This window comes from Carcharhinus amblyrhynchos, chromosome 35 (genome assembly GCF_965287045.1).
Source record: "Carcharhinus amblyrhynchos chromosome 35, sCarAmb.v2.hapA, whole genome shotgun sequence".
Classification (NCBI taxonomy): domain Eukaryota; kingdom Metazoa; phylum Chordata; class Chondrichthyes; order Carcharhiniformes; family Carcharhinidae; genus Carcharhinus; species Carcharhinus amblyrhynchos.
In genome coordinates this window covers 6,148,439-6,162,974 of record NC_137358.1, presented here as the reverse complement: position 1 = coordinate 6,162,974, position 14,536 = coordinate 6,148,439, and the positions used below count along the sequence as shown (strand labels likewise).

General features: G+C 47.7%; 1 protein-coding gene across 1 annotated transcript in view; it reads right to left on the bottom strand.

Moving 5' to 3' along the window:
- Nucleotides 1-14,272, bottom strand: part of LOC145361683 (excitatory amino acid transporter 2-like) — a 46,315-nt gene extending 32,043 nt beyond the window's left edge. Inside the window, exons 1-2 of the mRNA XM_080217591.1 lie at nt 13,942-14,272; nt 1,077-1,224 (exon numbers count right to left, since the gene is read on the bottom strand). Of these exons, the coding sequence (XP_080073717.1) occupies nt 1,077-1,203 (127 nt within the window). The 5' untranslated portion in view covers nt 1,204-1,224; nt 13,942-14,272. The remainder of the gene's footprint in view (nt 1-1,076; nt 1,225-13,941) is intronic.
- Between the last annotated feature and the right edge of the window lie 264 nt (nt 14,273-14,536).

Below are 14,536 nucleotides of genomic sequence, written 5' to 3'. Positions count from 1 at the left end.
TATCTCTGCCTCCCTGTCAACAACCAACACAGTACCCCAACAATCCCTATTATATCCGCTCAAGATAGAATAGAATCCCTACCAAGTAGAAGGAGGCCATTTGGCCCATTGAGTCTGTACTGACTCTACAAAGAAGCTTCCCACCCAGGCCCTATATATACCCTTTGCCATAAGCTATAAGTCTGTGCACTTAGCATGGTCAATCCACCTAACCTGCACATCTTTGGACACTAAGGGACAATTTAGAATGGCCAATCCATCTAACTCACATATGTTTGTACACTAAGGGGCAATTTAGCATGGCTAATCTACCTAACCCGCACATCTTTGGGCACTAAGGGGCAATTTAGCATGGCCAATCCATGTAACCTGCACAATTTTGGAGTGTTGGAGAAAACCGGAGCACTCGGAGGAAACCCACACAGAAACGGGGAGAACATGCAGACTCCGCACAGACAGTGACCGAAGCCAGGAATCAAATCTGGGTCCCTGACGTGGTGAAACAGCAGGCAGAGCAAGCTCAAAGGGCCGAATGGCCTACTCCTGCTTTTAGTTTTGTTTCTATGCAATGTTAAGTACTTCATTTGCTATGCAGTGATTTCTCTGAGGTTGTGAAAGATAATTTATAAATGTAGGGTCCTTTTATTCTATCCCTTGGGTGGTCCTGTTGGAGGATAGGTGGGGTGAGTGTTCCCTGCTCTGGTCTGTATTGGGATGAGATAGGTGGCACGATGGCACCACGGTTAGCATTGCTGCCTCACGGTGCCAGGGACCCAGGTTCAATTCCCGACTTGGGTCACTGTCTGTGCAGAGTCTGCACATTCTCCTCATGTCTGTGTGGGTTTCCTCCAGGTGCTCCGGTTTCCTCCCACATGGCCAGTGCTGGTTAGATGAATTGGCTGTGCTAATTCTCCCTCACTGTACCCCAACAGGCGCCACAGTGTGGTGACTAGGGGATTTTCACAGTAACTTCATTGCAGTGTTAATGTAGGTCTACTTGTGACACAATAATAAATGGAATCGAAACTGAAACTTAAGGAGCTGAATCATCAGTTACAATCACGACGCATTCTTACCCAGAACAGTCAGCAGCAGCAGCAAGTTTCTCTCCAGCCAAGTGCAGTGTTTTGAGAAGGGCGGTTTGGGGAGTTCATCAAGGCTCGGGTGACGGTCTGAGATATGAATGTCTGACTGGTTGGTCATCTCGGTAAACACACTGGGAGACTGGGCAAAAAAGAAAAGCATTGCGGAATCCATATCATACATGGTATCGTGGTAAGATCATAGAACACATCCTTCAGACCCAACACTCAGTAATATCCCCCACTCCCTTCAGAGTAACACTCAGTAATATTCCCCACACCCCTCAGAGTAACACTCAGTAATATTCCCCACACCCCTCAGAGTAACACTCAGTAATATTCCCCACACCCCTCAGTGTAACACTCAGTAATATTCCCCACACCCCTCAGAGTAACACTCAGTAATATTCCCCACACCCCTCAGAGTAACACTCAGTAATATTCCCCACACCCCTCAGAGTAACACTCAGTAATATTCCCCACACCCCTCAGAGTAACACTCAGTAATATTCCCCACACCCCTCAGAGTAACACTCAGTAATATTCCCCACACCCCTCAGAGTAACACTCAGTAATATTCCCCACACCCCTCAGAGTAACACTCAGTAATATTCCCCACACCCCTCAGAGTAACACTCAGTAATATTCCCCACACCCCTCAGTGTAACACTCAGTAATATTCCCCACACCCCTCAGAGTAACACTCAGTAATATTCCCCACACCCCTCAGTAGCACTCAGTAATATTCCCCACACCCCTCAGAGTAACACTCAGTAATATTCCCCACACCCCTCAGAGTAACACTCAGTAATATTCCCCACACCCCTCAGAGTAACACTCAGTAATATTCCCCACACCCCTCAGAGTAACACTCAGTAATATTCCCCACACCCCTCAGTGTAACACTCAGTGATATTCCCCACACCCCTCAGTAACACTCAGTAATATTCCCCACACCCCTCAGAGTAACACTCAGTAATATTCCCCTCATCCCTCAGAGTAACACTCAGTAATATTCCCCACACCCCTCAGTGTAACACTCAGTGATATTCCCCACACCCCTCAGTAACACTCAGTAATATTCCCCTCATCCCTCAGAGTAACACTCAGTAATATTTCTCACAGAGGGTGATGAATTTGTGTAACTCGCTGCCCCATAGCGCGGTGGACTCTCAATCATTAAATGGTTTCAATAAGGAGATAGATATATTTCTGTTAAAGAAACAGGTTATAGGGGTAAGGGGAACAGGTGGGGAGATGGATTTGATGCAAGAGAGAGATCAGCCATGATCTGATTGAATGGCAGAGCAGGCTCAAAGGGCTGAATTTGCCGACTTCTGCTCCTAATTCCTATGTTCCAATTATCTCAATTAACCCTGGTTTATTCAGCATTGATTATTATTTGAGTTGAGTTCTCAATGATAAATGGTTATTAAGCCCCTTCATTTATAATAATTGATCAGGATTTGATTTGATTTAATTTGATTTATTACTGTCACGTGTATTCAACGAAAAGTATTGTTTCTCGCGTGCTATACAAAGCATACTGTTCATAGAGAAGGAAAGGAGAGAGTGCAGAATGTAGTGTTACAATCATAGCTGGGGTGTAGAGAAAGATCAACTTAATGTGAGGTAGGTCCATTCAAAAGTCTAATAGCAGCAGGGAAGAAGCTGTTCTTGAGTCGGTTGGTACGTGACCTCAGACTTTTGTATCTTTTCCCCAACAGAAGAAGGCGGAAGAGAGAATGTCCAGGGTGTGTGGGGTCCTTAATTATGCTGGCTGCTTTGCCGAGGCAACGGGACATGTAGACAGAGTCAATGGATGGGAGGCTGGTTTGTGTGATTGATTGGGCTTCATTTATGACCTTTTGTAGTTTCTTGCGGTCTTGGGCAGAGCAGGAACCCATACCAAGCTGTGATGCAACCAGAAAGGATGCTTTCTATGGTGCATCTGTAAAACTTGGTGAGAGTCGTAGCTGACATGACAAATTTCCTTAGTCTTCTGAGAAAATAGAGGCGTTGGTGGGTTTTCTTAACTATAGTGTCAGAAGGATAGGACCAGGACGCGTTGTTGGTGATCTGGACACTTAAAACCCTGAAGCTTTCAACCATTTTTACTTCATTCCCGTTGGTGTAAACAGGGGCATGTTCTCCACTACACTTCCTGAAGTCGATGACAACTTCCTTCGTTTTGTTGACATTGAGGGAGAGATTATTGCCGTCGTACCAGTTCACCAGATTCTCTAACTCATTCCTATACTCTGTCTCATCATTGTCAGAGATCCGTACCAGTACGGTGGTGTCATCAGCAACCTTGAAAATTGAGTTGGAGGGGAATTTGGCTACACAGTCATAGGTGTATAAGGAATATTTGGGGGCTGAGAACACAGCCTTGTGGGCACCAGTGTTGAGGAAGATTGTGGAGAAGGTGTTGTTGCTTATCTTAACTCATTGTGGTCTCCCAGGAGTCATTAACAACTTGGCACTCAGCAATGTGAAGTGATCTTAGGACAGGCGACCAAAAACTTGGTCAAAGAGGCAGATCATAAAGAAGGAAATCCAAGCTTTTTGATGCCCAGATCACCAACAACCTCTCTACGCCAACACTAAAGCCTTTCCTTTCTCAGAAGGATAAGGAAATTTGGCGTGTCTGCACACATTCGGCATACGTCATTATCACAGCTTGGTATGGCTCCAGTCCAAGAGGGTCTCTGTAGATCCCAAAATTCCTGCTCAAAGTCAACAGACATTTTGCTCGTCCTTCATATTGAATCATAGAATCCCTGCAGTGCAGAAGGAGGCCATTCAGCCCATCAGGTCTGCACTGACAACAATTCCACCCAGGCCCTATAGCCATAACCCCAAGAAACTACAGCAAGAAACTACAAAAGTTCATGAACGTAGCCCAGTCCTCCCATCCATTGACTCTGTCTACACTTCCCGCTGCCTCGGAAAAGCAGCCAGCATAATCAAAGAGCCCACACACCCCGGACATTCTCTCTTCCACCTTCTTCCGTCGGAATAAAGATACAAAAATCTGAAGTCACGTGCCAACCGACTCAAGAACAGCTTCTTCCCTGCTGCTACCAGACTTTTGAATGGACCTACCATATATTAAGGTGATTTTTCTCTACACCCTGACGATGACTGTAACACTACACCCCAATGTAAGCAGGATTATGGTTTTCTAATCAGTGTGGGGGCTGTTTAAGATGACCAATCCCTTCAAGAACATAAAGGGATAGACTTTATTCCCTTTCGGCAGAGGGGGCAAATTTCCAATCCTGTTGTTGCCGGCTCACTGGGGTGAGGGGGGCTGGAATGTAGATGGGGATGGGGTGTGAGGGAGGGGGGCAGTTGAGCGACATCGCTGTCCAATTATGGATCCATTGACTTTCAGTGGTACAGGGCGGCATGATGGCACAGTGGTTAGCACCCCTACCTTGCAGTGCCAGGGACCTAGATTCACTTCCTGACTTGGGTCACTGCCTGTGTGGAGTCTGCACTTTCTCCCCATGTCTGTGTGGGTTTCCTCCGGGTTCTCCAGTTTCCTCCCACAGTCCAAAGATTTGCGGGTTAGGTGGATTGGCCCGGCTAAATTGCCCCTCAGTGTCAGGAGGATTAGCAGGGTAAATGTTTGGGGTTATGGGGATAGGGTCTGGGTGGGATTGTGGTCAGTGCAGACTCGATGGGCCGAATGGCCTCCCTCCGGACAGTATGGATTCTATGATTCTGCAATCTCAATGGCGGGCAGGATTGGAAAATCCTGCCAGAGTGGTTGAAGGTGCGGGTAAACTCATTCAATCAGGCTCTGTGCCATCTTCCCACCTAACTCCTTGACAACCCATTGGGACACTTAGATGGACAATTCTTGTCCTCTGCAACTTCCTCTCCTTCAGGGACAGTTGTAATCCCAGGACTGCCCACTGCTCAATTCTGGCACCACTGAGAACATACAGATATGAAGCAGGAATAAGGCCACTCAGCCCCTTATGCCTGACCCGGCCATTCAGTTGGATCACGGCTGACCCCACCGCGCCTTGGCGCAGTGGTTAGCACAGCTGCCTCACAGCGCCAGGGGCACGGGTTCGATTCCCGGCTTGGGTCACTGTCTGTATGGAGTTTGCACGTTCTCCCCATATCTGCATGGGTTTCTTCCAGGTGCTCCGGTTTCCTCCTACAGTCCAAAAAACTTGTTGCTTAGCTGTATTGTCTGTGCTAAATTCTGCCTCAGTGTACCTGAACAGACGCTGGAATAGGGGAATTTTCACAGTAACTTCATTGCAGTGTTAATATAAGAAGTCTCACAACACCAGGTTAAAGTCCAACAGGTTTATTTGGAAACACGCATTTTCAGACACTGCGTTGACTCATCTGAGGAAGGAGCAGCACTCCAAATAAACCTGTTGGACTTTAACCTGGTGTTGTGAGACTTCTTACTGTGCCCACCCCAGTCCAATACTGGCACCTCCATATCAATGTTAATATAAGCCAACTTGTGACACTAATAAATAAACTTTAATCTTAAACATTCCTGCATAACTGTTCACCCCCTCGTTAATCCAGAGCTAGAAAGATTCTAGGTTAGAAATATTCAGCGTCTCTGCTTCCACTGCCTTTTGAGAAAGAGAATTCCAGAGACTCACCACCCTCTGAGAGAAACACATTCTCATATCGGCCTTAAAGAATTGACCCCTTGGTTATTACAGTGACCCCTGTTCGCCATTCTGAGGACCCAAACATTCCCGCCCAAACTCAACGGGCGTTTTTCTGGCCCTTCTCATTTTCTGTCTCAATCTGAGACAATTCCTGTGGCAGGCGGGATAAGAAAACCTAGCCCCAGAAAGGAATGTTGTTTACAGAATCATAGCAACCCTACAGTGCAGAAGGAGGCCATTCGGCCCATCGATGCTGCACAGAAAACAATCGCACCCAGGCCCTATCCCTGTAACCCCACGTATTCATCCCACCAAGCCCCCTGATACTAAGGGACAATTTAGCATGGCCAATCCATCAAGTCTAGTCATCTTTAGACATTAAGGGTCAATTTAGCAATGCCAATCCACCTAACCTACACATCTTTGGACACTAAGGGGCAATTTAGCATGGCCAATCCACCTAACCTGTACATCTTTACACTAAGGGGCAATTTAGCATGGCCAATCCACCTAACCTGCACATCTTTGGACACCAAGGGGCAATTTAGCATGGCCAATCCACCTAACCTGCATATCTTTGGACACTAAGGGGCAATTTAGCATGGCCAATCCACCTAACCTGCATATCTTTGGACACTAAGGGGCAATTTAGCATGGCCAATCCACCTAACCTGCATATCTTTGGACACTAAGGGGCAATTTAGCATGGCCAATCCACCTAACCTGCATATCTTTGGACACTAAGGGGCAATTTAGCATGGCCAATCCACCTAACCTGCATATCTTTGGACACTAAGGGGCAATTTAGCATGGCCAATCCACCTAACCTGCATATCTTTGGACACTAAGGGGCAATTTAGCATGGCCAATCCACCTAACCTACACATCTTGGGCTCAGGGGAGGAAACCGGAGTGCCCAGGCGAATCCATGTACACATGGGGAGAACGTGCAGACTCCACACAGACGGTGACCCAAGCCGGGAATCGAACCTGGATCCCTGGCGTTGTGAGGCAGCCGTGCTAACCACTGTGCCGCCGTTGAGGTCAGTGCTGAAAGGGTGTTGGCATCTGCCCCATGCCCACGGGGCAGGGTCAGTTTTGTAATGGAGCTTCGGTGTCACCTCACCCGGTAACCCAGAAGCCTCGGCCTCGGCAGCGGCCATCTTGAAGGAGGGACGTCGTCCTCAGGGCGGGCCTGCCCTCCCAGCCGGGTGTGAAAGACCCCATGGCCTGTATTCCGAGGAAGAGGAGGTGCGTTCTCTCCCCCGCCCGCCTTCCCTGGCAGACCCCCTCCCCACTCCCGCAAACCTCCCCTCTAGCTCCCTCCTCCTGGAAGCCCCCTCTCCCCACTGAAAACCCTTACCCCCCCCTCCCCTACCGACCCCTCCACACTCCCCCGCCCCACCATCACCTCCATCCCAGTGTCCTGGTCAACACTGATTCCATTTGAGGAGTTTTAAGCCGTTTAAAGCCCCCCCTCAAGGACATTAAGGTGAAGTTTATTTATTAGCGTCACGACTAATAATAATTTGTCGGTGTCATTTTAATTGTGGGATCTTGCTGTGCGCTGATTGCCACAACTCCATCGTGGCAGCGGTCACACTTCAGAATAAAAAAAGAAGCGCTCCGTTGGTTGAAAAGTCCTGAGACGGATGATTAAATGTTAGTAATCCTGTCCGAAAGGATAAAATATTTTTTTGTTCCGTAAAATGGTTAAGTGTAGCTCCGAAGGAGTTTCGCTTGCCTCGCCAGAGGGAGATGTCCTGTGAAGGTTCGCGGCATCAGGGGCAAGGCCTGGTTTGCTCCGAATAGCAACAGGATTAGATTGACTCGAGCATAAAACCGACAGTAGCATCTGGGAGCGGGACAATGCCACACTGATCCTCATTAAGAAAGCTTTTCATGTTCCCCCCTCCACAACATTTTAAATAATCTGCAAACTAATCCTGGCCATTGCAGCTCTTAAAGGGCCAGTCAGTCCTCCCTATTCCGTTTCAGGGAGAGCACAGACGGAAACTAGAAGCAGGAGTAGGCCATTCAGCCCTTCGAGCCTGCCCCACCTTTCACTTTGATCGTGGCACGGTGGCACAGTGGTTAGCACTGCTGCCTCACAGGGCCAGGAACCCTGGTTCAATACCCAGATTGGGTCACTGTCTGCGTGGAGTTTGCACCTTCTCCCCGTGTCTGTGTGGGTTTCCTCCCACAGTCCAAAGCTGTGTGGGTTAGGTGGATTGGATGGGCTAAATTGACCCTTAGTGTCAGCGAGACTAGCGAGGGTAAACATGTGGAGCTATGGGGATAGAGCCTGGGTGGGATTGTGTTCGGTGCAGACTCAAAGGGCCAAATGGCCTCCTTCTGCACTGTAAGGATTCTATGGCAGACCACTGAATTTAATATCCAGACTTCCTCCCCTATCCCTTAATCCTTTTAGCCCCAAGAGCGATATCTAATTTCTTCTCGAAATCACACAATGTTATGGCCTCAACTACTTTCTGTGGGAGTGAATTCCACACATTCACCACCCTCTGGGTGAAGAAATTTCTCCTCAATTCACTCCTAAAAGGTTTACCCCTTATCCTCACAGTGGTTAGCACTGCTGCCTCACAGGGCCAGGGACCCAGGTTCAATACCCAGCTCGGGTCACTATCTGTGTGGAGTTTGCACATGCTCTCTGTGTCTGCGTGGGTTTTCTCTGGGTTTTATGGTTTCCTCCCACAGTCCGAAAGGCTCGATATATCGGCCGCGCTAAGGTCTCCCTCGGTGTACCCGAACAGGAACCAGAGTGCGGCAACTAGGGGATTTTAGAATCATAGAATCCCTACATACAGAGGGAGGCCATTTGGCCCATCAAGTCTGTACCGGCCACAATACCACCCAGGCTCTTTTCCTGTAACCCAACATATTTACTCTGCTAATCCCCCGACACTAGGGTCAATTTAGCATGGCCAATCAATCCAACTTGCATATCTTTGTGGGAGGAAACCGGATTTTCTCAGTAATTTCATTACCGTGTTAATGTAAGACTACTTGTGACAATAATAATTAAACTTCAATACTTTAGTTCTGGACTCTCCCCACCATCGGGACATTCTTTCTGAATCTATCCTGTCTAACCCTGTTAGAATTTTATAAGTTTCTATGAGATCCCCTCTCACTCTTCTAAACTCCAGTGAATATAATCCTAACCGACTTAATCTCTCATCATATGACAGACCTGCCGTCCCAGGAATCAGCCTGGTAAACCCTCGCTGCACTCCCTCTACAGCAAGGACATCCTTCCTCAGATAAGGACACCAAAACTGCACACAATACTCCAGGTATGGCCTCACCAACGCCTTGTTCAAGTGCCAAGAACACCAGAGATGATTTAAAAACTTGCGCCTGTCTCTAACACAACGCTAAGGGCGGAATTCTCCAATTGTCCTGGTCTAAATGCCGGAAATTCCCATTGACCGTCAATGGCGGTTCACATTCTCCGCAACCCACTTGCTAAAATTCAAGTGGCAGGTAGGATTCTGGCCTGTGTCTCGGTGGGTTAAGTTACAAGGTCAGGTTGCACATGCTTGCCTGAACGTCCCTCGGGCATTGTGGGATGATCTGATATTAAAAAGGATTTGATAAGGTGGGTGCGAAGATTATTTCCTCTGTCGCAGAAACTCAACATGTGGGGTTCACCTTGTCCAAAGTCTAGCCACTGGTGGCATGGTCATAAAGTCATAGGGCGGAACACACTATCCCATCTGCCACGGGAATTATCGCGGGCAGGACAGGTACCATGCTAATGCCCAATGATCTCAGTGGGATATTCCCCAGGGGTTCACCAGGGGTTCCGGTTTCCTCCCACAGTCCAAACATGTGTAGGTTAGGTGGATTGGCCATGCTAAATTGCGCCTTAGTGTCCAAAGATGTGCAGGTTAGGGGTGTTGGCCATGCTAATTTGCCCCTTAGTGCCCAAAAATATACAGGTTACGCCTCACTAATGCCTTACAGATATCAAAGACATGTCTCAGAGTGCCAGGGACCCGGGTTCGATTCCGGCGTCGGGTCACTGTCTGTGTGGAGTGTGCACGTTCTCCCCGTGTCTGCATGGGTTTGGTCCGGGTGCTCCGATTTCCTCCCACGGTCCAAAGATGTGTGGGTTGGGTGGGTTGGCCATGATAAATTGCCCCTTAGTGTCAGGGGGATTAACAGAGTAGGTACGTGGGGTTACGGGGATAGGGCCTGGGTGGAATTGTTGCCGGTGCAGTCTCGATGGGCCAAATGGCCTCGTTTTGCACTGTAGGGTTTCTATGATTTCTATGAAATATACAGGGTTCTGTGGATAGGATCTGAGTGGGATTGTGGTTGGTGAAGGCTCGATGGGCCAAATGGCCTCCTTCTGCACTGCAGGGATTTGATGATTCTAAATGCCCTAAGGGACAGGCAATAAATGCTGGCCCAGACATCGATACGCACATCCCATGGACAAATTAAGGTTAAGAATCAAATGTTATTTATGTCCATCCATAGGTTGGCACATTTTCAGGCTGATCTCTTGATTGGAAGGACACTAGTAATGGAAAGCAAGTTAGACAACATTAGCCAGAAAATCTTATATGGTTTGGAAACAGATTCTCTTTTTGCTTGCCAGGATTCTCAAATGGAGAATTCAAAACTTCATGTTGACTCAAGACTAACATTCCTGAGTTCATGTTCAGTCAAATACTAAATTCCGATGCTTATGCTTTCAACAATTTGGTTCACGTTAATCAGTATTTAAAATTCTTGTTAAACCATGCTGTAATAAATCTACGGAGACAAAGGTCCCTTTATTTTCAAGGCATACTATACAGTAGAGTGTTTTCTGTGTGCTCCCTGCTTCAGCAGGCAGAGAGACTGACACACTGGCTTTAAATAGGGGACATGAGGCTCCCTGATTGGGCCATCAATTAGGAGTTCATACTCTAGCAGGCCAACCTCAGTTGCCTGACTGAAGTCATCACACGTACTTCATTGTCAGGTTCTCGAATGCCAAGTGGTGAAGGATAGAACCAGTGCCAATCTTTGCCCACCGCATTTATTTACAGAGCTACATGCTATAAGCTCATATCTCCTAACCCAACAACAGTTTAAGTCTATTCCCATTGCCAGCACCACAATTGAATTCATAGTTAATGACTACCAGTGGACGGTACATGGTACAGTGGTTAGTATTACTGCCTCACAGCGCCAGGGACCCAGGATTGATTCCCGGCTTCAGTCACCATCTGTGTGGAGTTTGCATGTTTCGCCCCGTGTCTGTGTGGGTTTCCTCCGGGTGCTCCGGTTTCCTCCCACAGTCCAAAGATGAGCTGGCTAGGTAGATTGTCCATGCTAAATTGTCCCTTAGTGTCCAAAGATATGCAGGTTAGGTGGATTCGCCATGTTAAATTACCCCTTAGTGTCCAAAGACATGCAGGTTAGGTGGATTGGCCATGCTAACTTGCCCCTTAATGTCCGAAGATCTGCATGTTAGAGGGATTACACATGCTTAGTGTCCAAAGATACGCAGGTTAGGTGGATTGGCCATGCTAAATTGCCCCTTAACGTCCAAATATATGCAGTTTAGGTGGATTGGGCATGCAAATTGCCCCTCAATACCCAAAGATGTGCTGGTGAGGTGGATTGGCCATGCTAAATTGCCCCTTAGTGCAGGGGGGCTAGCTAGGGTAAATGCATGGTGTTATAGGGATAGGGTCTGGGTAGGATTGTGGTCAATGCAGACTTGATGGGCCAAATGGCCTCCTTCTGCTCTTTTGGGACTCTATCATTCTAACTGCATTTAATTAAACATAATTAAAACACAATTGACATTTAGCTCTGGTCATTCTTAGCCATATTTAAAGTCATATTTTCAAAGATTATATACAAGTTAAGTCCTACTGTTCTCTAACCATGATAGGTCATACTTAAAATTCCTCAATGTTTGTGTTAAAGTTTTAAGTTTATTTAGTAGTTTTATGAGTAGGCTTTCTTAGGAGAGGCTGAATAGACTGGGACTTTTTTCTCTGGAGCGTAGGAGGCTGAGGGGTGATCTTACAGAGGTTAGAAAATAATGAGGGGCGTAGATCAGCTAGATAGTCAATATCTTTTCCCAAAGGTAGGGGAGTTTAAAACTGGAGGGCATAGGTTTAAGGTGAAAGGGGAGAGATACAAAAGGGTCCCGATGGACAATTTTTTCACACACAGGGTGGTGAGTGTCTGGAACAAGCTGCCAGAGGTAATAGTAGAGGCGGGTACAATCTTATCTTTTAAAAAGCATTCAGGCAGTTACATGACTAAGATGGGCGTTGAGGGGTATGGGCCAATTGCAGGCAATTGAGATTAGCTTAGTGATAAAACTTGGGTGGCATGGACAAGTTAGGTAGAAAGGCCTGTTTCCATGCTGTAAACCTCTATAACCCCATGACTACATCAACAATGCAATGACGTTCCTGGGAAAATCCCTGGTTGCCCCACTCTGATGCTTGTTCGGGTGCACTGAGGGGTAATTTAGCATGGCCAATGCACCCTAACTGGAATGTCTTTCAGACTGGGGGGAAATCCAGAGTGCCTGGAGGAAACCCACACAGACACGGGGAGAATGTGCAGACTCCGCACAGACAATGACTCAAAACCGGAATTGAACCTTGGTCCCTGGCACTGTGAGACAACAGTGCTAGCCACTAGTACCACCGTATTTATTATATTAATCTTTAATAATACTTAAAAATCCAGAGCTTTTATTAAATCACATTCTATTATCTTAATCTTAAATCATACTTCTTTGCTAAGTCTAATTTTACTTCCCACAATCTCTTCGTTGTGACTGCACTCAAGTTTTAACCCCTTAAAGGCAACAAAAAATTATTTAATTTCCATTGGAAGCTTTGATGGCTCGGTGTAATCCTCTGATTGCCACTGTGTAATGTTCAACATCAAAACTCCGCACTGAACATGAGGAGAAAAATCGAATCGATGCCTGGGTGCTGGAGAGGGTCCATCGGACACATCATCGTCTCAACTGGAACCCTCTCAGCTCCTGTCCCTCCCTTCCCCTCTTTCTTTCTTTCTCTCTCTCTCTCCTCCTCTGTCTCCCTCTTTCGCTCCAACTGAAATCTGTCGCTCCTCACCCAGATTCATAGAATCAGTGCAGTGCAGAAGGAGGCCATTCGGCCCATTGTGTCTGCACTGACTCCCTGACAATGGAATACCTGACCCAGACCCCATGCCCTTTTCCCATAACTCCACATATTTACCTTGCTAATCCCCCTAATCTACACATTGTTGGACACTAAGGGGCAATTTAGCATGGCCAATCCACCTAACCCGTACGTTTTTGGACACTAAGGGGCAATTTAGCATGGCCAATCCACCTAACCTGCACGTTTTTGGACACTAAGGGGCAATTTAGCATGGCCAATCCACCTAACCTGCACGTTTTTGGACACTAAGGGGCAATTTAGCATGGCCAATCCACCTAACCTGCAGATAGAATCATAGAATCCCTATAATGCAGGAAGAGGCCATTTGGCCCATCAACTCTGCACCGAACACAATCCCACCCAAACTCTAGTCCCATAACCCCACATATTTACCCTGCTAATCCCCTTGACATTACGGTCAATTTTTAGCTTGCCAATCCACCTAACCTGCGCATCTTTGGACTGTGGGAAGAAACCAGAGCACCTGGAGGAAACCCACGCAGACATGGGGAGAACATGCAGATTCCACACAGACAGTCACCCGAACCCGGGTCCCTGACGCTGTGAGGCAGCAGTGCTAACCACTGTGCCACCGTGCCACCCGGTATCTACCCGAACCTCTTTAAATCTGTACGTCATCTGTTCGCAGGATTAACGTTCCCGACTGGAGTACTGCAAACGCGGACAATGTATTTTGTTCTGGCACCCCACTCCCCTCCACCACCATGCCCTACAACACCCCCCTCCACAACACCCACCTCCCCCCTCCACACAATCCCCCCCTTCCCGCCATCTCAACCGAAGCTTGAGCTGTCACAGCACGTGGGCAAGAATGTCTTCCATCTCCTCGTCACTGATGTCCCCATCACTTGGCAACCTTTTGAATGTTGGACCATTCCTCAAGGGTCGGGGTTGGTGGGGCAAAAGTGGGACTGTTACCCTTTCCCCCTGGGTCCAGACTTTCCCTCCTGGCACAACACCAACGATGAATCAACTCACCTAGGCCGCTCTCTGGGTTCGTCCGCCGCGCTGGCAGGCTACATTCCAGATGTGAGGGCAAACGGAGGACAAGCTCGGCATCAAATAACCACTGGTGTTTACGTCAGCCGACACACATGCTCATAAACGTTAATCCAAATCAACTTGGAAAGTCGCCGAAATCTCTGAAAACTCCCGGTTCCCTCCCCCACTCGCTGGGTGAGTTTCTGACGGGATCTGGGCACCTTACGGGCCCTCTGGGTGGTCCCACCTCTCAGCCAACAGTGACCTGGATTGAATTGGGTAGCAACTTAATCAGACCGGGGGATTGTGCCCATGGAGAGTGTGTGTGTGTGTGTGACGGAGAGCTAGAGAAAGAGAGAGAGAGAGAGGCGGATAGATATAAAATTGAAAGGATAGGGACACTGACAGGGTAGGCAGATGGATACGGTTGATGAATCAGGGATTAAATGGGAAGATTAAAGTGCAGTGTGTACAGATTAATAGCGGAACAATGCCATGGAGCGTGCATGGATTGTGGGTGAAAGTGCTCCGCTCGATCACAAAGGGGCATCCGGAAAAATCCCAAATAGATTCCGAGCTTGGACTTTGCTTC